Raw genomic sequence first — 26,442 nt, forward strand, 5'->3', positions numbered from 1 at the left:
TTTGCTTTTCTTTTCGTGTTTACACATATGCATACATCCTTAAATAACATGTTGCTACTTTTCCCATTTTTAACTTTTTACAAGTGTATCCATACTCTGTACGTCCATCTGACTTTTCTTTTTTCATTCAACATTCCAGTTCTGAGAGTCACCCACGCTGAAGCGTACGTACAGCTGCAGGTCATTCACTTTCACTGATGAGTCGTGCTCTGCTGTCTGCCTAGTCCACAGTCGGCTGACCCACTTGATTGTCCATGGATACTTGGATGGCTTCCCATGTTCTGCAGTAACAGGCACCCTGAGCCATGTCTCTTGGGGCAAACATGCAGGAAATGCTCAGTCCGGGCCTAGGCTGGAACTGCCCAGCGTTAGGGTGCGTGCCTACTACGCTTTACCAGGTGATACCTGGGAAACTGTTTTCCACAATGGCTGTGCCGCCTGGCACCCCTAACAGCAGTGTGTGCAAGGACTGCCTGCCCCATAGCTCCAACAGCACTCCAGGTCAGATTAGTAAGGTTCTGACAACCTGGCGGGCGTGAAGTGGTACCTCACTGAGGTGCTTACTAATGAGGCTGAGGATGGCCACTTTTACTGACTCTGCCGTTTGCTGTGATGAAGCAAGGAGTGAGCCTCAGACAGGACCTGACTGAAGCTGGACTTTGGCCTACTTCCTAGCATGGGGACCTGAGGCGAATCATTGCCTTAGATTCCTCACCTCATAAAACAAGGATAACAAACCACACATGATCCTTTGTAAGGCTGCCATGAGGGATGTGAAACAAACGTTTTGCAAGCCTTCTTCAAGCTATAAGGAGCACTACCCCTGTCTGAGGCTATTAGTTATTTTATGTATATGCCACTGTCCGTTCCCAGGGCCTAGCACAGCGCCTGGCACAGGGGCAAGATTCAGTAAGTGTATGTTGAATGAATGAATGAATGCTTTTCTTGGGAAACCTGAGGGGACATAATAATTCTGGACATAAGGGGACTAGGGGTGTAGGTGGGGAATGTACCACTGGGGTATGTAATCGTGGGCAAGATTTTTAACTTTGTGGAACCTGAGCCTCCCCACCTATAAAACAGGAGTGACAAGCTGGTCTCGAGGAACTGCCACGCAGGATAAACAAAGTCTCGTGTACCAGGCCAGTGCACAGCAGGCAATGCTGTTAGTGACGCAGAACATCAGCACTGGGGAGGGATCACGGAGACGGCCTTGTGCTACAACCCCTCCACTCACACGGGACATGGCTGAGGCCTGGAGAGAGGAGGTAACGATCCCCTGCGGCCTCCACTCTGAGCCCCCCCGGGCACGTGGCCAGCCCGCCCACTGTTGCCGTCCGGGCTGCAGGTGCATGTGCTATATGCCCTCTTTCTTTGGGGCACCATCTCCTCCCTGCAGATCAGGCTTTGCACAGAGAAGCCTTTGAAAGCTTTTAGCTGACCTTCACTACTTCCTGGCTGCTTCCAACCGGACTAATCTGCACTTTGTCTTGTGTTGGCTCTTCCACAGGGAATGAGATGAGAAGGTCCTACCTCTGCTGACTCCACCTGCATCTCCCAACCAACTCCAGGCTATCCCACAAATCAGTCTTTGCTCACCTCCTCCCAGATTACCGATTACCCTGGTCTCATGTCTCATCCTTCACCTGCCTAAACCCCACCCATTCTTCCAGATTCAACCTGCTTGGAACCTACCAGGTTGAGTCGGGAGACCCCATTCTGCCTATACCCTCAGTGCTTCCATACTCGCCTGGGTTTTTCCTCTATCAAAGCCCTGATCACAGTCTCATAGAACTGTGACCACGCTGTCTCACCTACAGACCCGAACATGGGGTCCCTCCCCAGCCCAGGGCCAGGGGGACGCCGACACTTGCAGTGACACTGCGGGAAGCTCAACCAAATGAGGAAGACACCCTGTGCAGAGGACTGTTTCCAAGTTGAGGGGTTCGAATCTGGCTCTAACCCTAGTTGCTGTGCCACCTCGAGTGGGAACCTCTCTGGGTCTCAGTCTTCCTGTCTGAAAGCAGGATGTCAAATCCAATCATCTAAGAAGATTCTTCCAGCTCTAGGTCTCTAGTTCTCTGAGAGGTAACAGGGTGGGTAAAGAGGCAAAGGAGAGAGAAGGGGGCAGGGGAGTGGGTGTGATGGCCCTGAGAGGCCCCGGCATGAGCTGGAGAGAAGGCAGGAAGAGAAAGGTACAGATGGAGGAAGGTTTTCAGAGGCGCCCACAGAATCCCAATCATTCTCGTTTCCTGAGGGTAAGAGCACTGAGCGGCCCCTGAGCTTGATTAAAAGGCTTTCGTTAGACTCCAGATATTAATCACCTGAAGATGCCAGGAATGCCTCCCTCTGCAAGGGAGCATTTGAGATTATTGCTTAATTAACAAGGTTTATAACAGCGCTAATGGGTCCTATTAAAAAAGTTATAAAAATTAACCAGAACTCAACGCCGTGGCTCATTTGAAAATTCAGACACTCTGCAAAAGGTCACTTGAGGGGCCTCCCGGGTGGCGCAGTGGTTGGGAGTCCGCCTGCCGATGCAGGGGACATGGGTTCGTGCCCCGGTCCGGGGGGATCCCGCGTGCCGCGGAGCGGCTGGGCCCCTGAGCCATGGCCGCTGGGCCTGCGCGTCCGGGGCCTGTGCTCCGCAACAGGAGAGGCCACAGCAGTGAGAGGCCCGCGTACCACCAAAAAAATAAATAAATAAATAAAATAAAAAATAAATGGCTTCCTGGGTGGTGCAGTGGTTGGGAGTCCGCCTGCCAATGCAGGGGACATGGGTTCGTGCCCCGGTCCGGGAAGATCCCACATGCCGCGGAGCAGCTGGGCCCGTCAGCCATTGCCGCTGCGCCTGCGCGTCCGGAGCCTGTGCTCCGCGGCGGGGGAGGCCGCAGTGGTGAGAGGCCCGCGTACCGCAAAAAAAAAAAAAAAAAAAAAAAAAAAAAAGGGTCATTTGACCTTAATAAGGTTTAACTGCCATTCTGGAGCTTGTCATTAAAGCGAGACTCTCCTGCAGCCCTCCTGCTTTCGTCTTTCTAAAGCAGTGTCAGCGTTCACCACATCCCTCTTCTACACGGTAAGGAGTGACTTTAAAACCACAGAGAGGAGAAAGTCCTCACCAACCCTGTGAGCACCAAGGCTTTTGTCATTTTGATATGGCAAATGCGAGTAAATGTGGTAAAATCATACAAAATAAATACAAACAATCTCAATCCAGCAGACAGCTTGCATGGGAAGAACCAGTCAAATGCCGTCTGGATGAGCTCAAATAATTAGCCTAAAAATGGGGAGTGTATGGTGCAATGGGAGACAGGCTTCAAACCTGCCTGCCTAGTAAAGAAAAAAACAAATCAACACTGTATTTTGGTAAGACAAGAAAGCCCTGGAGACAATGGGAAGCCTGAAAGCCCAGTTCGGCTCAGCTCTGATCTAACCCGCTGTATGACCTTGGGCAAGTCGATTTCCTTCTCACTCATCGGCATGGCAAGTAGTTATGGGCTCTAAAGGGTTGCATGACCCAGCACCTGGGAGGCAAAGATACAGAAAGAGAACAGAGGTAGGCACGGGGTGCTCTGGGACATACAACAGAAGGATCCCCCCACCCTGAGAAGCCAGGGAAGGCTTCCTGAAGGACAGTTCTCCTAAGCACACCTGGGTGGTGAGTAGCAGCTAGCCAGGCAGAGCAGCACGCGTGTCGGGTGGGCAGTCTGATCTATGTTCCAGGTGCCAGGAATAGCATTTACAAATTCCCTAATGTGAGAGGGGACAAGGCTTGTTGGAATACAGCAGTTCATTATGGTCAGAACTTAGTGAACAAGGGGAATATTGCTGAAAAGTAAGCTGGAGCTAGAGCCAGGGGACAGATTATGAAGGCGCTTTTACGACACGTTAAGAAGCTTACCCTTCAATAATGGGCACCAGGGACTGGCTGTGACGGGGTGGTGGTAACAGGATCATACTGGGTTTCTGAAAGATCACTCTGGTTACAAATGGAGAGAAGAGTCTGGCAGCTGCTGGAGTAAGGCAGGGGAGAGGTGATGTGGCCTGGACTACGTGAGGCGCGATGGGTATGGAGAGAAGTGGACGGTTTAAAAGGTATTTGGGGCAGAACAGATGGAGAGCGGGCACGTGGAAGAGTCAGGAATGAGGCCTCTCTGGGTCCCTGGCAGGTGGTGCCATTTATCAAGGCAGGGAACACAGAGGGACAGAAGGCTTTGGGGAGAAGGAAGAAGAGAGAGCAGTGAGCGGTGCAGATGTGCCAGCGTCACGTGGACATCCAGGAGGAGGTGACCAGTGGGCACCTGGATGTATGGGTTGGGAACGTGGAAGTGTGAGCTGAGGTCAAATATAGATTTGGGAATCAGTCTCTGATTCAACAAATATTTATTGAACACTGACTATATGCTGGCCCTGAGCAAGACGCTCATAAATCTGATGTTCTAACGGAGGCGGGGAAAGAGACAACCATCAAGCAAATAAACAAGCAAAGAAGAAGTGCTCCGCAGGGACTTTAGGGAGGGTGATGTGACAGAGAGCAATGGAAGGGCTACTTCATCAGCCGCGGCGGTCGGGGACGGCCTCTCTGAATGACAAGGAGGCAGGATGTGCAGACCAGAGGAAGGGCACTGCTGGCAGTGGGGACAGGAGGGGGCCGGGAGAAGGCCTCAGTGGTTAGAGCACAGTGGAAACGGGAAGTGTGGTGTGAGATGAGGCCGGGGGAGTCACCAGAGGCCAGATCACCAGGCAGCAGCCAAGACGCCAGGAGTGTGGATTTCAACCCAGGGCCGTGAGCACGCCGAGGGCAATGGGGACGGCGGGAGTGAGAGCAGCGGAGGGCAGCGTTGCAGAGTGAGAGAGAAGCGGGCTGGAGACAGAGGCGAGGGCAGCAGGAGGGGAGCCCACAGGGGGGATGCGAAGCCACAGGCAGGAGGAGACCTCAGCATGCAGGAGGGTTTCTCAGTAAAGGAGGAGGGATCAGGTCAAACAGCCGGGGAAGAGGTAGAGGCGGAGCCACGGGGAAGCCTGGCAAGGACAGAGTTAAGCAGAGGGCTGGGAGCCGATGCCAGATGGCAGGGGCGTTCCCAGTGCACACAGGCAGTGAATGCAGACAACTCTTTCAGGAAACCTGGATGTGAAAAGGAACGGAGAGACACGGCGGCAGCTGGGTGATGGAAGTGACGTCTAGGGAGTGTTTTGTTTGCTTCTGTAAGAAATGAGTGATCAAAGTATATTTAAATGGTGCCGGGAAGGACCCAGTTGAGCGGGAGAGACAAGGTACTTAGGAAGGCAGGTGGGCTGTGATCCAGTTGGAGAGAACGGCCAGTCCCAAATAAGAGAAGGAAACATGAGGCAGAAGACGGGGGATCCAGTGAAGTTTGTAGATAGGGTGGTTCGAAGCTGTGGGATTTCTTTTTCTTTTCTCTGTGAAGGAAGAGACATGGTCATCTTTTGAAAAAGAGAGAGCTGTGGACTACCATGTTCTGGAAGGGTAGAGAAGGTTTAAAAAGGGCTTAGAAAATGGAGGAGTGGATCAGTGAGGGAAACTTGGAGGGCCTGGCCTATGGGCCTGAAGACAGTGAGCCTGTAATAGCCCCAAGCCACACAGCTGAGGTATTTTCTTCTAGAATGTTCCTTAGTATTGGAGACCAGATTAGCTGCAAATGACATCATCTGAACGGGGTCCAAAGAACATACAAATGTCTACAGGTCCACCGGGCAGCCAGCACAAGGACCGTGAATCCTGCCTTTACACATGGACACACCAAGCATCTACCTGGTACTGGCACTGCGCTGGGCCTGGGGAAACAAAAATAAACATAAGAGAACCAGGGTGAGCTCAAAGTTAAAGCAAAGCAGAGTTGGGGCTCAACCCCAGGCTTTCGATACCTGGTTCCAATTTCTACTCCCCATCACCCTGCGCTGGGAGCAGACAGGAGGGGGCCTGGAAGCTGCAAAGCACTGAACAATCGTGAGCTTCAATGATGTGACCATCACGAGGTCGTGTCGGCTCCATGGGGGCAGCTCACTTGTCAACAAAGAATGGAAACTTCTTCTCACACCTCAAACATAACTATTCCAAGCTACCATCCAAGCAGCCCTCTTAACTGTCGTAAGAGGTGAGTGTTCAGCTGAAGACACTGCGACATGGAAGGAAAGTAGTTCGCAAGAAACAGTGTGAAGAGTCAGTCAGGGGGTCAGCTTGCAGGTCTCAGTGTGGCACTTGTTCAGCCCTCGGCGACTGAGCTCCCACTGTGTGCCAGGACCTGTGCGAGAGGCAAGGAAGACGTGGAGGTGAGTCCGACAGTCAGACCCGTGCCTGAGGCAGACACACAGCAGATGATTTTATGCCACGGCGTGACAACGGGAGGGCAGCCGGTCACTGGAAGGCACCTGGGACCTGCTGAGTCACAGCCCAACAAGTGTAACAGAATTAGAGGTCAGCCACCTCTCAGGTAGGCAGGGCTGTGTCCCCAGGAAGGACGCTTTCTCAGGGCGACCTCCCAAACTAGGCTCCACCTTTTCAGACAGTGGGCAGACTAAAGGTTACCTCCGCTCGTCTAAAAATAAGTGTCTGCCTAAATCAGGTCATCGTGAATCGGCCGGCAACGGGGGCAGCTGTGCTACGGAACAAGCCCCAGACCAGAGTCAGTGGGGGTGGGCTTAAATCCAGGCTCTGAAACCCTGTAGCTGGACTTCTGGCTGGTCACCTAATCCCTCTGTGTCCTTACACCTCGACCTCCAAAATACACCCTAAATCTGGCCATTTTTCTCTGTTTCCACTGCTCTAACCGTAGTCCATGGCAGCATCGTGCCTCCCCGAGACCACTGCATCAGCCTCCTAACTGACCTCCCATTCGGTCACTCCCACTGAAGACCTCCACTACCTTTCTCCTGCAGGTAGGGTAAATCCAAGCCGATCACCGTGGCCTTCACGGCCCTAAAAGACCGTCTCTCGCCCACCGGCCTGATCTCAGTATCCCCTCACTCATGACTCTGCAGTGCCCCAGGGCTGCTTCACCCCTTGAGCATGCAGGCCTTTGAACCCGCTCTTTATTCTGCCTGCTTCACCACCCCTCAGACCTGCACAGGGCTGACCTCTACATCCCGCTCCCAGCTTGAATGCACCGCTTCAGGCAGGTCTTCTCCACCCACCCCAGCCAACACAGCTACTGTATGGCTCGATGAGGCTTCACGGCCTGTCATCAGTACCTGAAATTATCTGATTTGTTCATGGACATACTTGCTGTCTGCCCCAGAACTTGGCACGTGGCCTGTTCAAAATGTACATGCTGACTGAGTCTTACTTTCTTCATCAAAACATGGCAGTTGGACACTTAAGAGACTAGTGGTTAGGAGCACAGCTTCTGAAGCCAGCCCTCCTGGCTCGGACTCCTGGCTCTACCCCTAAAGCTGTGCGATCTGGGCAAGTTACTTCACATCTCTGTGTCCAGTTTCTGCAACTAAAACAGGGATAATACTGGCAGCCAACAGAAGGAGTGTTATGTGTTATGAAGATTAAATGAGTTAATATATATAAAAGAATTTTTAACACAGAATCATAGAAAAAACAGAACCTGAAACGTAGTGATCGCTCAGAATAATTAGCAATTACTATATTCTCTCTGCTCCCATGTACTTTCCTGCCTGTCTCCATAATTTGTATTATCTGTACCGTAACTAGCTGTTCTCGTGTCCATCTTCCCCATGTGACTGTAAGCACCTTGCAGATGGAGACTGTGTCTTATCCCCCTTTGTGTCCTCCATACCCAGTAGAGAGCCTGGCAAAGAATAAGGGCTTCGTGAATGGATGGAGAGTGGGCGGGAGAGATAGAGGAAAGGAAGAAGGAAGAGGGAAGAGAGGGGAGGAAGGAAGAAAGGAAGGCAGGAGGGAAGGAAAATCAGAGTCCAGGCCAGTGCCCTATCTTTACAAACGACTCCCTGTCTCTCTGCCTTCCCTCCAACCCCTCCCAAACCCCAGAAAAGAAGCTGAATCCAGTGACCCTCAGCTGGTCTTCACCTCACTACGTGCTCCAGGCACGATGCTAGGACGCCCCCAGAACTGGTCCCCTAGCCTCCACCTTCAGGCTGTCTACACAGCAGCACTCCTTTCCCAACCCGACGCCTTTGTTCCAGATGCTTCTGCCTCCCGAGTACCTCTCTTTACACATCTGCATCTCCAGGTCTGACGGATCCTTCAAGGCCCAATCCAGTGACCCCCTTCCCAGGAACCCTTCCCTGATTTTCTGGCTAGGGGTTTCCTCCCCTCCTGAGAAGCCCCCCTCTGTCCCTCTCGCATGCTAGCTCCTTGAACTGTACTTGTGTCCACAGCTCATTTGCCCTGTTAAATGTGAGCTCTTCTGGGACCAGGTCCACATCTGCTCCTGTGTCCCCATGCCCAGCCCGGGGCCTGGCATGGAGAAGCTTCAGTAGGTGTCTGTTGAACTGAAATGTGCCCGACACATTCCTGACAGAGTAAAGGGCGATGCCTCAGCCACTGCGTTTCCAGTGCGGGACCCACCTCTGACGATGCTTAGTTTGTGAGGCGAGAGGGGTGGCTTAGGGACTGCATCTTTCTTTTTTTTTGTGGCAACTCCTGTGACGCTTCTGTTCTTCAGAACATCTGTTCCCCAAATCATGACTGCCAAGTTCTTTGTGTACTTGGAATCTCCTTGGGTTACTTGTAGCTGGTGCCATTTCTCCTCATCAACCCAAATCCCGCTTCCCAGATGGACCTGAAAGGGATAAGAACACAAGCAAGCACCTGTTTAGTCGGACAGGATGGGAGCTGGAAATTTTTCTTGTCCTTTAAAAGACACGGCTGCACAACCGCAAGGGATTTGTTCCATAAACACTAATTAACTTTCTTTAAGGGAAATAAGCATTTACTGAATACCTGTAACGTGCCAGGCCTTATTCTACGGCTTTATATCCACTATCTCAAAATCTTCACAGCAACCCTGGAAGGAAGGCGTTGGGACACTATTTTCATTTCAGGGGGAAAAACCAGGTTGAGAAAGGTACAGCTGAAAGTCACTCAACTCTGAACTTGCAGAGTGGATTTATTTCATCTGGGTGGGGCCTCGTTGTCAGGATGGTTTAAAGCTTCCTAGGTAATTCCTAGGTGTGACAACCACAGCAGGTGGAGTGAGGAGGGAAACCGTCCAGGCTCTGCCACTAACGGAGTGTGTCTGTGCAAGTCCTTTCTGTCTCTGGCTTCAGTTTCCCATGAACTGAACTGGGAGAGTTGGATTTCAGCTAAATTCCTTCTGGCTGAGAACACCTATGATTTTAACAAATTAAGCACAACCACTGTGTCTCTGGTCTGATCTGACGGCACACAGAACGAAACACAATCTTACGCTCTTTGTAAGGGAAGCACTCAGAAAGTTTCAGTGCAGAGTCATTAAATGCAAAAGTCCCAGAATGATCTAGCGATGAGGTTTGAGATTTTTTTTTCCCCCCTTTCTGGCTCTTCTCACAACTTGAAGACCATTTGCTAACATTAATCATTTAAAAAAATGAAATTTTGACTTTGACATTGCTATTTATGTTGTGTTTCTGCTGAGTCTATGGAGGGTGGAAATGGCCTCTGTGGGGATGAAGGAGAGGAAGCCACTGATGAGGTAAACTTTCTGAGGGGAATGGAAAGTCCCTGCCAAGGTCCCTGTCTTCAGAAAGACTGTAGGTCATCGACCTCGCATGGTCGGGAGGCATCTCAGGAGAGTCTAGTCTGAGAGACGGCACGCACACCCAGACTGATGGCAGACCAGCAGGACCCATGTTTGGAGATCTTTCTACCGAAGGTTGGCCTGGAAAGCAAGGTGGGCACGCACAGATGGGCAGACAGGTCAGCCAGCGACACTAACACAGCCCACCCACCAATGTCAGCAAGTAACCAATCTACCTGCCATATTTAACTTCACTTCCTCTAGCTCAAAAGATCATTCAGACCTCTGCAGGCACGATACCAGATAACCAGATCCACCTGGCCTTCCTGTACTGCAAACTCTGGTGCTATGTATCTGTTCATACGACTCAGGAAGATAAGTAACCCTGGAGTGAGACGTGCTGCCTGGGGCTGGCTGGGCAACACAGACCCAAGGTCAAGTCTGGCCTTTTCTCTGCAGTCTGAACTGCAGGTGGGCAGTCTGTGTGCCAGATCAGGCATACTGGGGACAAGTTCCCTGCTGCTCCCTGCTGGACCCCAAGTCACCTCCCTGGATGACTCTCTGGGGCTACCCACGCAAGCTTCCTCAGATAGGGGAAAACAAGGGGTGTGAGTTACGTTAAATGCAGAATCAGAAAGCCTTGGAGATGGAGGACAACTTCAGTTTTCCAAAGATCTCTGCTCTTTTCTAACCTGAGCCTTGCTTTCCTACAACCTTTTAATTTACTGTTCTTAAAAGAGAAATGGCAATTATCTTAGCCAATGTTCTACAAGAGACAGGGGACACTAATATTTTTTGCGTACCTATAGTGAACTGGGTATTGTGCTCTCAGTTTGGTTAATCCTCATTATGACCTGAAGAGATGGAAATAGGTAGAAATAATTATTCCTACTTTACAGACAGGAACAGAGATTCAGAAGGACTCATTAGTTTTCCTAAGACATACTATCAGTACATTCTGGAATCAAATCCTATGACCCTGCAGCCCATGCTCTCCCGGCCTTCCTGCTGCCACCAGTGTCACGGTGGTGCTAATGGGGGTGGAAACAAAGCAGATCAGTATTCAGATGGCTTTCCTCTTGAGTCTTCCTCTGTACCTGCCCGGCCACTGCCCTGGCCAGCGCCCACTGCAGTTCACACTGCAGTCAGGGAACCTGGAGAAAAGCCACGGGCTGGCCTTCCTGCCTCCAGTCCCTGCCCGCTCCAACCCACGCTGTAAACACTGCCAGATTCATTCCCTAAAACATAGCTTTCCTTCTTTGACTAGATGACTTCCGCAGTCTTTCAACTCTGTGTTTTTATGTTAACCCTCTGGAATCTTGAATGGCTCCCTGTTTCCTGTCACCTCAAATCCAACCTCCTCAGGCGGCATTAAAGGTCCTCTAGAATCCTGTTTCCACTCAACCTGCTAATCGTACTATGTCCATCACTCAATGATGTCCCCAAACTCACTCATTTCCTCCTACTTCCAGTGTGTGGTAGGTAACAGAAAGAGGATGGGCTCTGGAGTCTCCAGCCCTGTGTGAATCCTGGCCCTTCCACCTACTAGCTGGGTGTCTTGGGCTAGTCACTTTACCTCTCTGAACCTTACTTTTCTCAGCTGTACCAGAGGCAGATCACCACCTAATTCGTAGAGCTGTTTTGAGGATTCAGTGAGATAACATGAGTCAAACGTCAGGAGGACAGCACACAACCAGAAACTGTTACTTCCTTTGCCTTCTTTCCCCCATCCACGTCTCTGCTCATGCTCTCCCCCACCCAGGGATGAGTGCCTTCCCTTATGCCTTCTTAAGCCTGCTAATCTTTCAAGCCCCGGTCCCCAGTGCAGGAAAACCTCCTTCACTTCTCCAGGGCTAAGCTCTATCCCTTCTGAATTTCTAGCCTACTGAGAGGCTTCACTACCTGATTCAGCCCCACGTCTCTGTGGGGAGAGGTCGAGGCTTTGCCTCCTTTGCCTCCTATAAAGTGATCAGGGCTAGTCTGAACACAAGGCAGTAAGAAACTGATGCACATATTTAATATGTCTTAGTGTCACTGGCTTTCAGTTCTGATGAGCTGCTGTTCCTTGAAGAAGAAAATATTTTCTGACATGCATTCGAATACAAGGCCAATTTTATAGCACAGAAAGAAGTGGCCCTGGGTAAGACCAATCACAGGTATAGGTTGGGGCATCTGGGACAAGGGCTCCTGAGGTCAACAAAGCTCCGTGTCATGCCCCATTTTCAGGGGTGCAGAACGGACTGGAAAGAGCACTGCCCTGGAAGCCAGGTGATCCGGCTTCTAGTTCCTGCCTGCCTGCCTCTGATCTGTTGTATAACTATAGACGAGCCCCTTCTCTGGATGTATTTCCCCATCTATCCCATGTATAAATTAGACTATTTAAACTTTAATGGTCTTTGCAGCTTTATGATTCAACGAGTTTTTGAAATAAAATATCTTAAGACAAAGAAAAGCAATGCACTTTAGCAAAATCAGAAAGTAGCTTTCATGGCAAGCCCTATTCACATAAAGCCCCATGTGACCAAAATGTTAGCCTTATGCTTTCAAGGGAGGTTATTAAAAGTATGGCAACTGGTGGGATGGGACTTGGTCAAAAAAATATCTTTGTGAAATGTTATTTAGGACAAAACCAGTTTCCTGCTAGGAAATGGATCCCCTCCCCATGCTCTAGGCAGCACAGAGATTAAGGCAGAAAGAAGGAAGGGTCAGAAATGACTGCAGAGCCAAGAACAATGATGGCTGCTTCTGGGATGTGGGGACTGCTGTTCTAGGAAGCTGCCATCCATTTCCAGTAAGTCTGCTTCCTTCCTCTCCCTTAATAAATTTCTCTGATTGCAAATTAGCTGCAAACAGAAGGCAGGTTAGTTTGATAGCAAAGTGCTGGCAATAATCGATGAAAAAGGAAAGTTGGCACTTTAAAGACTTGTTGAGCAACTCGAGAGTGAAAAAATTAAATGACCTTTGAGAGACCCATTTTCCTGGAGGAAAAATGATCCTTTGCAAAAGAGACCCTCATAATGCTCAGAAACTGTCCGTCGGTCTTCAAAACAAGAGAGAAAAAGATTTCTCTTAGAAGCTACTTTAAGAAAAAGTCTATAGTCATTCCACAACGTGATCATGACTAAAAAGAAGTCAACGAAGACAGAATAGTCTTTTCTTTATCTTCAGTTGGGAAAGGTTCACCAAACTTAGACGCACAGTTTGAGTCACTGTTAATGACTATGGAGAGCGTCCACCTGATCCCACCTGGCACAGACAGAGACGCTGAGGCCCAGAGAAGGGAAACCCCACTCAGAGTCACACAGGTAGGACAAAGATAGAGCTAAGCTTAAACTCAGGCTCCAGGCTGCCTACTTCCACTCTGTCATGCCACCTCTAACCTGCAAAGCAGACTCTTTTTTTTTTTTTTTTTGCGGTACGCGGGCCTCTCACTGTTGTGGCCTCTCTCGTTGCGGAGCACAGGCTCCGGAGGCGCAGGCTCAGCGGCCATGGCTCACGGGTCCAGCCGCTCCGCGGCACGTGGGATCTTCCCGGACCGGGCCACGAACCCACGTCCCCTGCATCGGCAGGCGGACTCTCAACCACTGCGCCACCAGGGAAGCCCTACAAGGCAGGCTCTTAAAGCTTGCTGGCTGTGGCAAGGCAAGGCAAGGCAGAATGGGCCTATGGTTTGGCCCTCTGGGGGGAGGAAATGCTCCACGGAGATGAGGGCAGCATCTCCAAGAGAGCCTGAAAGACTAACAAGTTTCATTTCCTTAGCTTCGGCTATTTGCTTTGGCTCAGTCTGGCCAGCTGCAGGGATGTATCTGGACAAACCCAAATAAAACAACCTTTTCTTTCTCATCAACCCACTGGGGAACAATACTGGGTAAACAGAGACCTTTTGAAGCATAAGGCAAGAAAAACAGACTGACACAGATGAGTCTCTGGGGAGAAGGAGAGGTGAGGTCTGCAACGTATGCCACGGCAGCAGAGAATATTACAGTAAAACTGCATCTGACCGGTGCCTAGACAAAGGGATCCAATATATTTCCTCCAAGACGAATTCATCTAGATGTTGGAAGAATATTAGAAGTCTTCTCCCTGCCCTGCTACTATATCACCATGTGACTTTAAGACTTCCAAAGGCTATTCCATTACTTTCACCCCTGTACTAATATAATTACTAACATTGCTTAAGTTTTCTTTCATGACATTTTGTCAAGAGTCTTACAAAAAAATGTGAGGAGTTATATGTGGTCCTAGGACTGTGGGCTAACCACGCTGAATGTACAACTTGAAAGCAGCTTAGGGGTAAGGAGCATGTCCCATTCACCTCTGTATCCCTGGCATTTTATTTATTTATTAAAGATTTTTTTTTTTTTTTGATGTGGACAATTTTCAAAGTCTTTACTGAATTTGTTACAATACTGCTTCTGTTTTATGTTTTGGTTCTTTGGCCACGAGCATGTGGGATCTTAGCTCCCCAACCAGGGATTGAACCCGCACCCACTGGAAGGTGAAGTCTTAACCACTGAACTGCCAGGGAAGTCCCACGTATCCCTGCCATTTAGGGTGGGGCTTAGAACACATAGGTACTTGGTAAACGGTGAATGGATAAATATTGAGTCGTATCCATATCTGTAAATCAGATATTTCTAGATCACCTTATAAATTTTATGCATCTGGTTTCATTGCATTATCATTTTAAAATACATTCTCACTAATAAGCTATTTTTAAATGTCAGTTTAGTTTTACAGTTGCTTTGGCCCAATATTTACCAAAAAAAAAGAAAAAAAGGAAAAAGAAGAGAGAAAGAAAAAGTCCTAGTAAAGCTCCACGAGTTATAACACATGGATTCTGGAAGCAGTCACTCAGGGCTAGGCCAGGAGGCCAACTGGCCAGGCTGTGTCTCGGGAAGCTCCCACCATACTCTCCATCTTCACACTGACTAACCGACACTTGCAGGGAATGGATAGTGAGCTTGAAACACTACCTTGCCATTGTCTAGGATATACTTGTCCATGACAGGTGCAGGAGCGGGGTAATAGGACGACGTATTTGCTTCCTCACTGAAAGTGCTCCGTAACTCCGGCTCGGGCTCGAGACATTCTGACTTTACTTTTTCCAAGTCAATGGCGGGACCTAGGCAGTTAAGAAAAGAGATCTGTCTAGAACTCCAAGGAAAAGAAAAGGCAAATATTTTAACTAGGCATCTATCAGCACATAGCGGCACACAAAAAATATGTTGGCTTATTTTTGTCCATTGGACTACACTTAAACCCAAGCTTGAAAATAATATGAGGTATGAATGTCACGGGAAAAGGTAGAAAACTGGAAGACAAGAATGGATGAGAAGCTAATTAAGCATGAATGAGAAGCAGTCTTCCTTCTAGGGTGTCACTGTCTGAATGAAAACACAGGGGACTCGACTTCCTGCAGAGGAAAGAGGTCCTGTTAAGACTGGGGTGGAGACCGGGTGGCAATGACTCCAGTATGCAAATTGTGTATTTGCCAAAACCCCATCTCTGCAGCCTCTGTGAAGTAGGCCACAGCAGAAGATAGGAAAGCGGTGGGGGGCGGGGAGAAATGCAAAGGCCTCCCCCTCCCACCAAGACCTAGTATCTAGGCAGGAGCATTTCAACCAAGAAATTAAAATACAATACAGATTAAGCCCTGATTGCCTGAACCAGCAGCTACCCTGATTTTTATTTTAATGCAATGAACACAAATTAAACACGGTTTAAACTGTGAAAGGCAGCTAGATAAATGGTGGTGGTTTTTCTAAGGGGGATATTTTCTTCTCCATTAGCTTTTAAAAATGATGGACTATTTTTCAAATCGCCTATTGTGTCTTGATTACCAAAGGGCAGAGAAACAGGATGAAAATGAGTAAATAAGGCCAAATGACTAGATTAACTTTTGCAGGAGAGCAACTCCAAAGGCCAACGGAGAGTTTAGCATCCTGGAAATTCTCCCTATGCAAATACTTCAGGGTTTAATGGGAGCAGAAGTTCAGCTACTGCCAAAGCTGGTCCCCAGGGCTGTGCATATAACTTAAGTAACCAGTGGGTTTCAGGGTCCAACCTTCCCTTATCCCTACCTTGTGGGCCACTTGAGACAGCTCTTTGTGTACTAAAGCCCTCACCAACAATCTGGCTGCAATTCTATGTTCAATTGCCATGCCCTTGCTTTGGCTGGTGGTCGGGAAGGTATTGGTGATTTTGTTACAAAAATTCCTCATGACAGGGCTTCCCAGAACAAGAATATCATTCCTGAGTTGCGGGCCGCTGCCACCCTCAAGACAGATCTCTGCAGTCTCCAATATTTAAGTTTGAACACACAAAGCTGAACGCAGCATGGCTGGGGAGTAGCACAGCGCTGACAAAAAAGGAGGGCTCATCTTGGGAGACCATCTCCCCATTCTGCGTGACCTACTCAAGAGTTGGGCCTAAGGCTTATTCTTCTTTGTCCCCAGCACCTGGAATGAGGAGGTGCTCTCTGAATGTTTGTTAAATGAATAAAAGAATGACAAGAACGAATGAATAATTCTAAAGTTTCAGAAGCAGATGCCAAACTTTATCTTCTCTCTGTGTGAGATCTCAGTTGCATTTCTGAGATATAAGCAAACTCAAGTGGAGCATTTGATCTTTTCTTAGATCAGGGAAGAAGTAATTACTTCAGTTTCCCCAAAAGGGCCTGGCCAAGTTGGCATCTGAGGTCTCTTCCTGCTCTGACATTCAGCAACACAGAAAAAGGAATGGGCTGAGAGGGGGTGGTCCATGCAGCCACTGGAGCACAGGCAATCTTTGGCAAGATAGCCTCCCTCCTCTGGAGCCTCCTTTTCCTTCTATGAGGGGAAGGTGTTGGAGAAGAGATTGAATCCATCTCAGCTCTGACTCTGTCTAGTTCTCTCCCAGCCATCTCCACAACGGCTGCTAAAGAGATCTACTCACGACTAGGTCCTTCCTGGCTTAGGCTCCCCTTCCCCTCAAAGTTAAGTTGCACGCCATAGATAGCCTCCTGAAGGCCCAGAATAACCAGCCTCCTCTCTACGTCTGACACGCAATTCCTGCTCTCCCCTGACACTGCTCACGTCCCCCAGATGCTGTGTTGTCCCAAGCCTCTGAGCCTTTGGATGTGCTATTGTTTTGGCCTTGAACGCCCCCTCATCTGCCTGCCAAGCCCCTGGTCAGACTGCAGAACAGAGCTTAGATGTCTCCTACGTGAGGCCTTGCTCTGATCACTACCAAGTAGGGGGTCTCTAAATTGTAAATACTTCCAGCAAGTTGTACTTGCAATCATCGACCAATCTGTTGTCCACATCAAACTGTGAAGCTCTTCAAGGGCAAAGTTTTACTCTCTTTGCAATCCTGGCACCTAGGGCTAGGCCTGGCACGTTGCAAGCTCTCAGTAAATTCTTCATAACATGAGAGGGGAGAGAAAGTTGTGGGCAAGAAAGAGGCTTCAGTGGGCTGGAGGAGAGATCCTGAAATAAAGCCCTGCTGCTGAGTGGAGGTGCTTGGGGGCGGTGGTCGGGGTGGGTAGGAGGGAAGCTGTTGCCAAGTATCTGAAACCTGTTTGCAGCCGTGAAAGTAGAAGCTAGGGCTGTGAAATAGAAATTGGAAACATCTAGCCAAGGGAACGGACAGTTCAGATGGCTACAGGGGGACGAGTGAGGGACATCAGAAAGAGCAAGGGCTGAGAGCAAAAGGTCACCTCTCTGGCTCCACCCTCCGCTGGCCCCCTTTTCCGAGACTCTGTTCCCAAGCGGCCTAACCAGGTCCTTCGGATGCTCCCCTCCCCCATGATAATCAGATGCACTCATTTGTTTCTATGCCTGCCTCTCATTAGACCACCGTGAGGCCTGAGGGCAGGCAGAGACTGAGTCCTTTTACATCAGAGACCAGGGCTCCACACAATGCCTGGTTCCAATTCAATCCTTGACAGGCAATTTTACACATCAGTAATTACTTAACCCTTCTGACTCTGTTGCCTCACCTGAAAGGAGGGATGACAACAGCGACTTGGCCAGACTGAAGGTTAAACGAGTTACATATGAAATGATTAATCCAGACTCTGGCACGAAGCAGGTGCTCAGTAAACAGTGGCTCTCCCCTGCTGCCCCTCCCCCACACGAGGGTCATATTGGGTGCTCAGTTAGTCACTGCTAGTCCCTGGGAGCCAGGGCACTGCTGGTCTTCTTTTGCCCCAAGTGCCTAGCACAGGCCCAGCCCAGAGCAGGTGCCTGCACTCCACAGCACACCCACGCTATGCTCCCCTGTGCTGGTCTCCTCGGGGACCAACCGAGTTTTGTCAAATACTGAGGCTATCATACTGGGATCTTCTGGCTCTCAAGGAACACTATTTCCTAATGTACCCGATCAGCACTGTTTAAAATACCTGGTGGCTGCCAGGGATTTTTTTTTTTTTTAACAACTTTATTGGAGTATAATTGCTTTACAATGGTTAGTTTCTGCTGTATAACAAAGTGAATCAGCTATACGTATACATATACCCCCATATCCCCTCCCTCTCGTGTCTCCCTCACCCCCTCCCTATCCCACCCCTCTGCACAGCTCTCCTCAACTGCCTCCCTCTGGCATTGTATACAGAAGGTACCTGGTGCCTCAGCAAGGAGGAGAGACCAACCAAAGGCTCACCTTGGAAGGGGTGTGTCAGGAGACCTGGGTGTGGATCCAAGTTGCGTGACCTGAGACACGCCACCTCACCTCTCTGAGCCTCAGCTTTCCTACCTGTAAAATGGGGACTTGCCAATAGCCACCTGATAAAGCCTCTGGAGAGACTGGCACTGAGGCAGGCATAGAACAGAGGCTCCGACACAGGCTCAGAAAATGGCAGATGAATGAAGGAATGAGTCAATCAGTAAAGCAGGGTGTTCAGTATTACAGAATCAGAGAGAAAAGGAACAAAAAGCATGTGGTTTCTTTGGGGAGAGGAGGGAGGGCCTCTAGTGCTTTTAATTTAAAAAGGAGAAAAAACACTTCATTGCGAATTTTAGTAGGCTCCACTATGATGTTGGCAATTTACATCTCATTACAACAAACGCTTCAGATTGCTGTTTTGCTTTTAAAAATTTCTGAGGCATTGTTCTCCTTGAAACATACGTGACCAAATTAGCCACAATAATAAGCAGTTGCGCTAAGAGACCACACGGCATTGCACGATCTGGTGCAGATATTTTAAGTAACAAAGGAACTTTTTTCACTTGTGGGAAGAGTAGGAATCAAAGAAAAAAAAAAGCCTTTTGATCCACTTCAGGTTTATTTTGGAGAAAATATACCTTCCATGGAGAGAAACCTCTCAGCTGGGTAAAGAAAGCTTTTGAAAGAGTATAAAAGATAGTGCTTGTCTTTTCATTCAGTCATTCATGAGCCCATTCATCACACAATCCCTGACTGCAGACCCAGATGGAGCCCTGGAAGAGGCACTGGGGACCCAGAGACAAATACAGCACGTCCCAATTCTGGACAAGTTGAGAATGTAACACGTAAAACTCTTATTACACAGCATACAAATAGCTGTGAGTTGATGGACAAATACTGGGTTTAGTGCTAGAAAACTTGGTGTAAATCTTGGTTCTATTATTTCCTTTACTTTTTTAAGCCCCAGAGGCCTCTCCCATGAAATAGGAATCGTGGCACACAGTAAGGGGCTTGGTAAACGTTTGCTGGCACAACAAATAAATAAAATTATACCATTCTCTGTTTTTGTCTACCTTCAACTGGACTAACACTATTCTTCCTGAAAACCTGTCTAAAAAGTTAATGCTTATGTTACTTCCAGGAGGCTTAAAAATCACCTATATCTTCAAAATATATGTTTGGACACTAAATACCATTTCTGATCTCGGCTGAAACAAAAGAGGCTAATAATATTAGATTTTTTCTGAAAAAGTATTAAAGCCTTCCATTCATTTCTGCAAGTAAATAGGAAGTTTCTCTGCTATAGGTATAATTCTAGTTTCTTCCTAAATGCAAAGCGAATCAAGTCAAAATACTTAAAGCATACCCCTACCGTAGCACAGAGGCACACTGGGTTGGCAAGAAAAAGATGATTACACTTGTTGAAAAGGACCTGAACATGGGAACAGCTAGTAGCAACGAAGGAGGTAGTACACAAAGGCCTTGGAAAGAGACGGCGGCAGGTGGATCCCCCTCTGTGGGCCCCAGCGTCCCCTCTCAAAAGGCATCGGCCACTCTCACCTGCTGCCATAGCTACGCATCTGTTTCTTAGCCCCGTCGTGCTTCCAGTGAGGGCTGGGACAAATGTGGTCTCATTCCTTCAGTGAGAATCTACTAGGCACCTACTAAGTGCCAGGCCTGGGTTAGGCGGCTTTGAGTGATGTCCAGTAGTGGAAAGAGATAGGCAAGGGATCATTACCATCCTGACAAGGGCAAGGATAAAGACAGGAGCAGAAGCAAAGGACAGGGTGCTACACCTGGAGGAGACTAGGAAGGCTTCAGCAGGACGGTCACCAGCTTCTGTGCTGGGGCCTGGAACGGGTTGGGAGGGCTGGGGTGGGGCGGTTATCTTCATATGGTGAAGGCGAGCGGCACATAATGGAGGCTCACTGCCCGACCAGGAAGTGGGCAGCATCTGCACAGGTTTGGGGAGGGAGAGGGCCCCACTGGCTCCGGGATCGTGGAAGGCTTTAGGGAAGAGGTGAGCTCCGACTGGAGCCTGATGGGTGATACCTGTCTAGGGAAGGTGGAGGGCTGGTCAGGCAGGGGGATGGCATCCCCATCAGCAACAGCTCCTCGGGTCCTTCCCCCATCCCTCCCCATTTTCTGAGGGCCCTTTGTGCGTGAAGGCTGGGGTAGGCTTTGCTGGGCAAAGGCAGGAGAGGCTGTTCTAGCCTGAGGTACCGGGTCGGACAAAACCCCTGCAGCTCATGTGGGTGCCCTCACAGTGGGGCTGGTCCCTCGGGGAGTCAGAACCACAGAGCGGAGCTGGAATGGACCTAGAGAGCCCCCTCTCCATGGGGTAGAAGCCCAGGAAAACTGGGGTGGCAGGAGCTGGCCCAAATCCCCAGTCGTGGGGGTCAAGGTATTTTCCCCACTGTGAGGAACTGTAGATGCCCATTTCAAAGGACATATGTGCTTCTCCCTGAAAAGGAAAGGTGACCAACACTGGCTGAACATCTTCTTTGTTAGTACCTTCCATTGAAATACCTATTACTTAAACCTTTTAATCTTTGACACCCCAGTGTCAAGTTACTATTTCTTTACCATCTCTGAGGACAGCTACCGTCCTGGTCACGGCTATATCCCCAGCACCCAGCACGATGTCCCTGGCCCACAGCGAACACTCATTAAACATGTGTTGAATGAAACAGGTTAATCCTCATGGCAGTCTTGCAAAATCTATCTTATTATCTTTGTAGAGGCTCAGAGAGGTAAAGTAACTTCCTGAAAGTCAAACAATTCAGGGTTGCTAGACTCCCAAAGACTTGCTCTTTCCCTTCACCTCTTCGGCTGACTGCAGTTTTCGGACTGCACGGGCTTCTCACGTAATGCCCACTCTGTGGGACACCCTCAGCTCATCTCTGACCTTCTCTCACCTTCCTAGGGTGTCTGTGAAGATTCGCAATCGTGCAGGGGGGCAGCTGGGAGGAGAGGGTATCACCAGGATTCATCTCACCTCTAGGAGCTCTGAGCCTACCCCCTGCCAGCTGGTGGCCAAAGCTGGGCTGGTTCTTCATCTATGGTTCTTCCACCTTCCTCCCCGCCCAACTGTCTGGACCCAGGAAGCATCCAAATGGCAAGGATATGCGGAACATCACGGGCCTGCCCTGCCAGACAGGCACTGTGTGCATATGACATGGCCTTTGGTTCTGGACCAGAACTGGCTGGGTGGGAAGACTGAGGGGTTGTGGTGGGAATAAGTGGGGCAGGCGGCGTAAGGGCCGCCCTCAGAAGCCTGCAGGGTTGCCACGGGCACAGTGAGCGCCTGCGGGCAGGAGTTACGGGGAGGGCAGAGTTTCACCACACGGCTGACATCTCCCAAGCAAGTCAATCCATGGCTTTGGCTTTGCTGGCTCTTGCCTTCAGGCCATGAGCCCTTCGAGAGCAGGAACGATTTGATCTGCTTGGTTCAGAGGAAGAGGGTGACTCCGAGGTTGAGGGACTGCACCCCAGGCCACTCCAGTGGGGAGGAGCCCCTGTGCGCCACGGGGTAGTTTCCAGGTGCTCTCACCCGCTTCTGCAGCCTTGTCTGTCCCTCCTACCTACTTCTCCTCTGCGCAGTCCAGTCAGAAACCACTTGTGGTTCCTGAATGAGCCAGCCTCTCTCATAACTCCATCAGGCTCTCCTGTCATCTGGACACGTTCACTTCCGCTCTCTGAGCCCGCATCCTCATCTGATGATCCTATCTACTGCTGAGGTTGTTTTCTGTGTGGAAAGCACCTAACGGCAGGCTCAAAGCAGGTGTTCAGAGGGGCCAGCCACTGCCCTTAATAAGGGCATCTCTCCCCATCTCTTCCCCATCTCTCCCACCTCCACCTGCTCTGACTGGCAAAGCTAGTGGAAAACAAGCCTGCCACACAGCCACACCGAAGCCCACCACCAGCAAGGCAAAGCCCTGTTTCAAGTGGGAAGCACAGTCCTGTTCTGGCAATGAAGAGAAGCCCAGTGACTCCTGCATGTGCCGGCTCCCCGAGCAGGAACAAAGGGACAGCCTGGAGTTGTCCCTCAGCCCCCTCCCCATTGCCCCAGAGAAATGAACGCTAGGGAAAAAGAGGAAGGAGGGTCCTGGACTGTCCTGCCACTCTGAAATCAGCTCTTAGAACAATCTAGGATGAACTGTGGCTAATGCGTCGATTCAGTCAAGAGTGCAGAAAGTCCTTCAAAGTGGGAGATGGCCAATACCTTTAAGAGAAACAATTCCAGTTCTCACTGCTAGACCTTTTCCTGCCACCCGGGGTTAGGAGGCCCTGGGCATAGCGGTTTGGGCCCCACTCCATCAGTAAGTGAGGCAGTGGTAGGCTGTGGACCTCCTGGGTCACGGGGATACCACTCATCCTCTTAGCCCTCTCTCAAAGCCCAACTTTTGTGAGCACTCCTGTGTATTGGTGAGAGTGAACTGAAGGCTGGAGGAGGCGGAAAAGAGCTCTAGGCGGAACAGGCCCCAGGAGGAGAGCCGTGACAAAGAGAAAATTGAGCCATAAACAGTGATGTCTGAAGAATCAAGGGGGTCAAAAGGAGTGCTTGAGGACTGGAGACAGGAAGACTGGAATTCTGCCCAGGAAAAGAGGGAGAGTTCAATAAACCACAGACCAGTGAGCTTGAAATCAAGTCCAGGCGTACCTATAAAATAGATGATTCAAATATGATTTCTGAGGACTTACAAGGGAAAGCAGCAATCTCCAGGAGACAGGAGGGGTTGACCAAAGATTAAGATATGCCAAGACAACCACATCTGTGCTCTGCTGTAGGACAATGATTGCCTATGGCGTGCCAAGCATCATACACACATTATCTCATGCGAATCCTCAAATGATCCTACATCATTAATGCTGGACCCACTGGGCACTTACGATGTGCCAGCCCCTGGGCGGAAGTCTTTTCATGCATTTGCTCATTTAATTCTCTTAAGAATCATAAAGGTTGGTACTGGCATTGACCTTGCTTTTTGGATGAGGAAACTACGGCCCAGGAAGTTTTAAGTAACTTGCCCAAGGTAACAAAATCAGACTACGGAAAAGCCAGGGTTCAAAACTCCAGTATTTCTGGCCTCAGGGCCCATGCAGGCTCTTAGTCACTGACCATGCTCTCCGGGCCTGTATGTGGTAGCCTAGGCATTAAGATATTCATTTTACAGAGGATAAAACAGAGGCTGAGAAGGGTTAAATCATTTTGCTTGAAGCTGCGCAGTTAAAGAATCAGAGCCGAGATTCAAATCCAAGTAATATCTGCTGCTAAAGCCCGTGGTGCCTCCAGTACAGGGGAGCCAGCAGGAGGCACTGGCTGGCGTCAGCTGCCTTTTCAAAGGCACTGTCAGAGACCCGTGCTCAGAGTCCAGCTCAGGCCACGCAGGACTTTCAAGATCAAAGCTGGTATTTTAACGGACCTTGGACGGAGCACAAGGCACGAGCGCAGAGGGGAACAGAGGTGATAGAAACCCAGCTCTAAAGAGGCAGGACAGATTTGCGGGCCACAGCGGCTTTCTCCCTCAAAAGTTTCAACTAGCTTGTGATCTGGCCGACGGGGACATACATTATCTCTTCTTTTTGCCTTCTCCTCTCTCAGATGGAGATAATAATCCTTACCTGGCCTTGCAATAAGGCTATCGGAATAGTCCAATGAGATAAAAATGTCAAGGCCTTTGAAGCCTGTGAAGTGTCTTGTACATGTGAATTACTGATATTCTCCTTCTTATCTATGCCTCTTCTGGTCAGAGCTCATCATCTCCACCTACATTCCCTACAAAGCGCACACAGAATCCAAAGCCATCATATGCCTCCCCCTGTAGCTACAGCATTTGCTCTGTTCTGTCCGGTGTACAGGGCTGTGCCCCGCCTCGGGCTGTGTGTGCAACTTGAAGGCAGGGATTCCGTCTCCTCCTCTCTGTCACTCACAGAGCCCTTTCCAGCCTCAGTTGAACTCATGTTACCTGAATCACACCGGAACGATTTTAACTATCTAAGAGGTACTTAGAGTGCTAAAAGCTGAGGGTGACGTCTAAGCCTCGGTCTTTGACCTCTAAGAGCAAGGAATCTGGCTGAGGGGAAACCAAGACAGACGCTAGAGTTTACTCCTTCTCATATACCAGAGCCTTGCAACTAACTGGCTTTCACTGTTCTGCTACCCCTCACCCCCTTGGAATTCTCTGAGACTGCCAAGCCCTGGTTTAATAAACACCACTCTCACTCTAGGCTCGTGAATGTTTTAGAAAGGGACTTTCTATCAACATATTTCCAGCACCTAACACAGTCCTGGCACAATGGATGCCCTTAATAAATGATGAATGAATGAAAGAATAAATGAATGCACATACACACAAATAAATCTGTACTTTATAAAGTAGAAGATCTTCATGCTTTCTGTGTCCTCAGCACTTATTTCTTTGGGAGAAGGCAAACAGGAAAGGGCAGGAAAGGAGAGAGAGACTGGTGTTTATTGAACACTTACAATATGCTGGTCACAGGGCTTTATTCTTTACATATGCTTCTTCCTTTAATTTTGACACCACGACAGAGGCTACCAGCGAAGGGACTCTCTGGGTTAGAGAACGAGGTTCCTTCCCATCGGAGAGGGCGGACTCCCATGCCAAGATCATACAGAAGGGAAGTTCTACTTTACAGAGCGATGTCCTTTGGGAGGATTAGGCTGGGGGGGGGGTCACCCCCACATCAGTGACAGTGAAGTCCAAGGGCTAAAGGAGGTCATGTGGGCAAGGGCCCAGAGAGAGGCTCCCAGGACCAGCTGTCAGGAGACCCCTGGGAATAGGCTTGGGGCACTTTCTGGGCTTGTTTTCTCATCAGCAACGTGAGGGCAACACCCTATATCCTGTCTAAGCTCGTTCACAACTCCAAGGCTCCAAGTTCTAGAGAATTTTTTCTGTTAAATCCATCTTGTGTTTATTTGTGGAATGAACGAAAGAATACATACTCAAATGAAGAAGTGAGTCAGCCAGCGAAGTCTCTCCAACAGCTCCTCATACCACCTTGCTGCTGCTCCCGCCCTTCTGCCCCTACCCTCCACCGGCTGCACCATTACAACGCCTGGCTGCCAGAGGACCTGCTCGCCACTCCGAGGTGCCCCTCGGGCTCAAGAGGCCAGGCTCTGGCTCTCTGCCCTCTCCCATCTACAGACTGTAGGATCCCAACGCCTGGGGAAGTCAGCAATGATTCTTTTTAAAACTGAGCATCCCTGACCTGTGGATGATCCAGCACCCAAGATGGACAAAGATCCTTGAGATGGGGCCCCTGGCAAGGTGGAAGGGAGAAAATACACAGGGGGAGGCCTCCAAGAGCAATGCCTGAGCTGGGCGCAGGGGGCGGGCAAGGATGGTGTAGCCCAGGCCAAGCATCAACCCCAGGCTGGAATGTGCTGCTGAGAATCACAGAGGGTCTTTCAGTCCCTTTCTGGCTCTCCTCTGCCTTGTTATAGGTTTCTTGGGGGTGTGTATAGTGCAGGAGCCGTTACAGCGGGGGGTGTTTTCCCAGACTCAATCAGAGAGCCTTCCACCTTCAAATGTTAGCCCCTTCCCCAAAATTCGGTACACTGCATTTCAATCACAGGCTTACATGTTTACCTCCATCACTACGCCCTCCCCAGCTTCCAACGTCTTAGTCTTCTTTGTGTCTCCCCAAGTTCCTGAGCCCAGAAAGCATGTGGTCAATGTGAGCTGACTGACTGAATGAACAAATACATATGTAACTCCTTTTCTTCTATGATAGAAGACCTTGAGAGGCAGAGAAGTTGGTTAACCTACTCAAGGTCACACAGCCAATTACTGGTTAGGAGAATCAAGAGTGAAGAAACAAATCAGTCTCTGTCTTAGCCCCTCCACGAAATGGTATGAAAAAGGAGCTAATGGTAATTCAGCATCACAGAATGCCAGACAGTATGCTGTGTATCCCTATGCTGTGAGACGGGCATTATTATTTCCATTTTACGGATGAGAACACCAAGTCTCAGAGAGGTACCCTCTGCCTAGATTGCTCCTTGCTCTTCCCACCCACTCACCCCTGCCTGGATAACAAAAATGCACCCTTCAGGCTCCAGCTTAGAAGTCACTTCCTTCAGGAAGCCTTTCTTCCCCGATCC

General features: G+C 49.5%; 2 protein-coding genes across 3 annotated transcripts in view; both read right to left on the reverse strand.

Moving 5' to 3' along the window:
* The window catches only part of AGBL4 (AGBL carboxypeptidase 4), a 1,274,144-nt gene that overhangs the window by 208,099 nt on the left and 1,039,603 nt on the right, over positions 1-26,442 (reverse strand). The gene's annotated exons all lie outside the window — the stretch shown is intronic.
* The window catches only part of BEND5 (BEN domain containing 5), a 47,889-nt gene that overhangs the window by 850 nt on the left and 20,597 nt on the right, over positions 1-26,442 (reverse strand). For both annotated transcript variants that reach the window (XM_065886542.1, XM_065886551.1), the window contains 2 exons: positions 14,645-14,793; positions 8,519-8,732 (listed from right to left, as the gene is read on the reverse strand). In XM_065886542.1, coding sequence (XP_065742614.1) covers positions 8,519-8,732; positions 14,645-14,793 — 363 coding nt within the window. The remainder of the gene's footprint in view (positions 1-8,518; positions 8,733-14,644; positions 14,794-26,442) is intronic.

This window comes from Phocoena phocoena, chromosome 1 (assembly GCF_963924675.1).
Source record: "Phocoena phocoena chromosome 1, mPhoPho1.1, whole genome shotgun sequence".
Classification (NCBI taxonomy): Eukaryota; Metazoa; Chordata; class Mammalia; order Artiodactyla; family Phocoenidae; genus Phocoena; species Phocoena phocoena.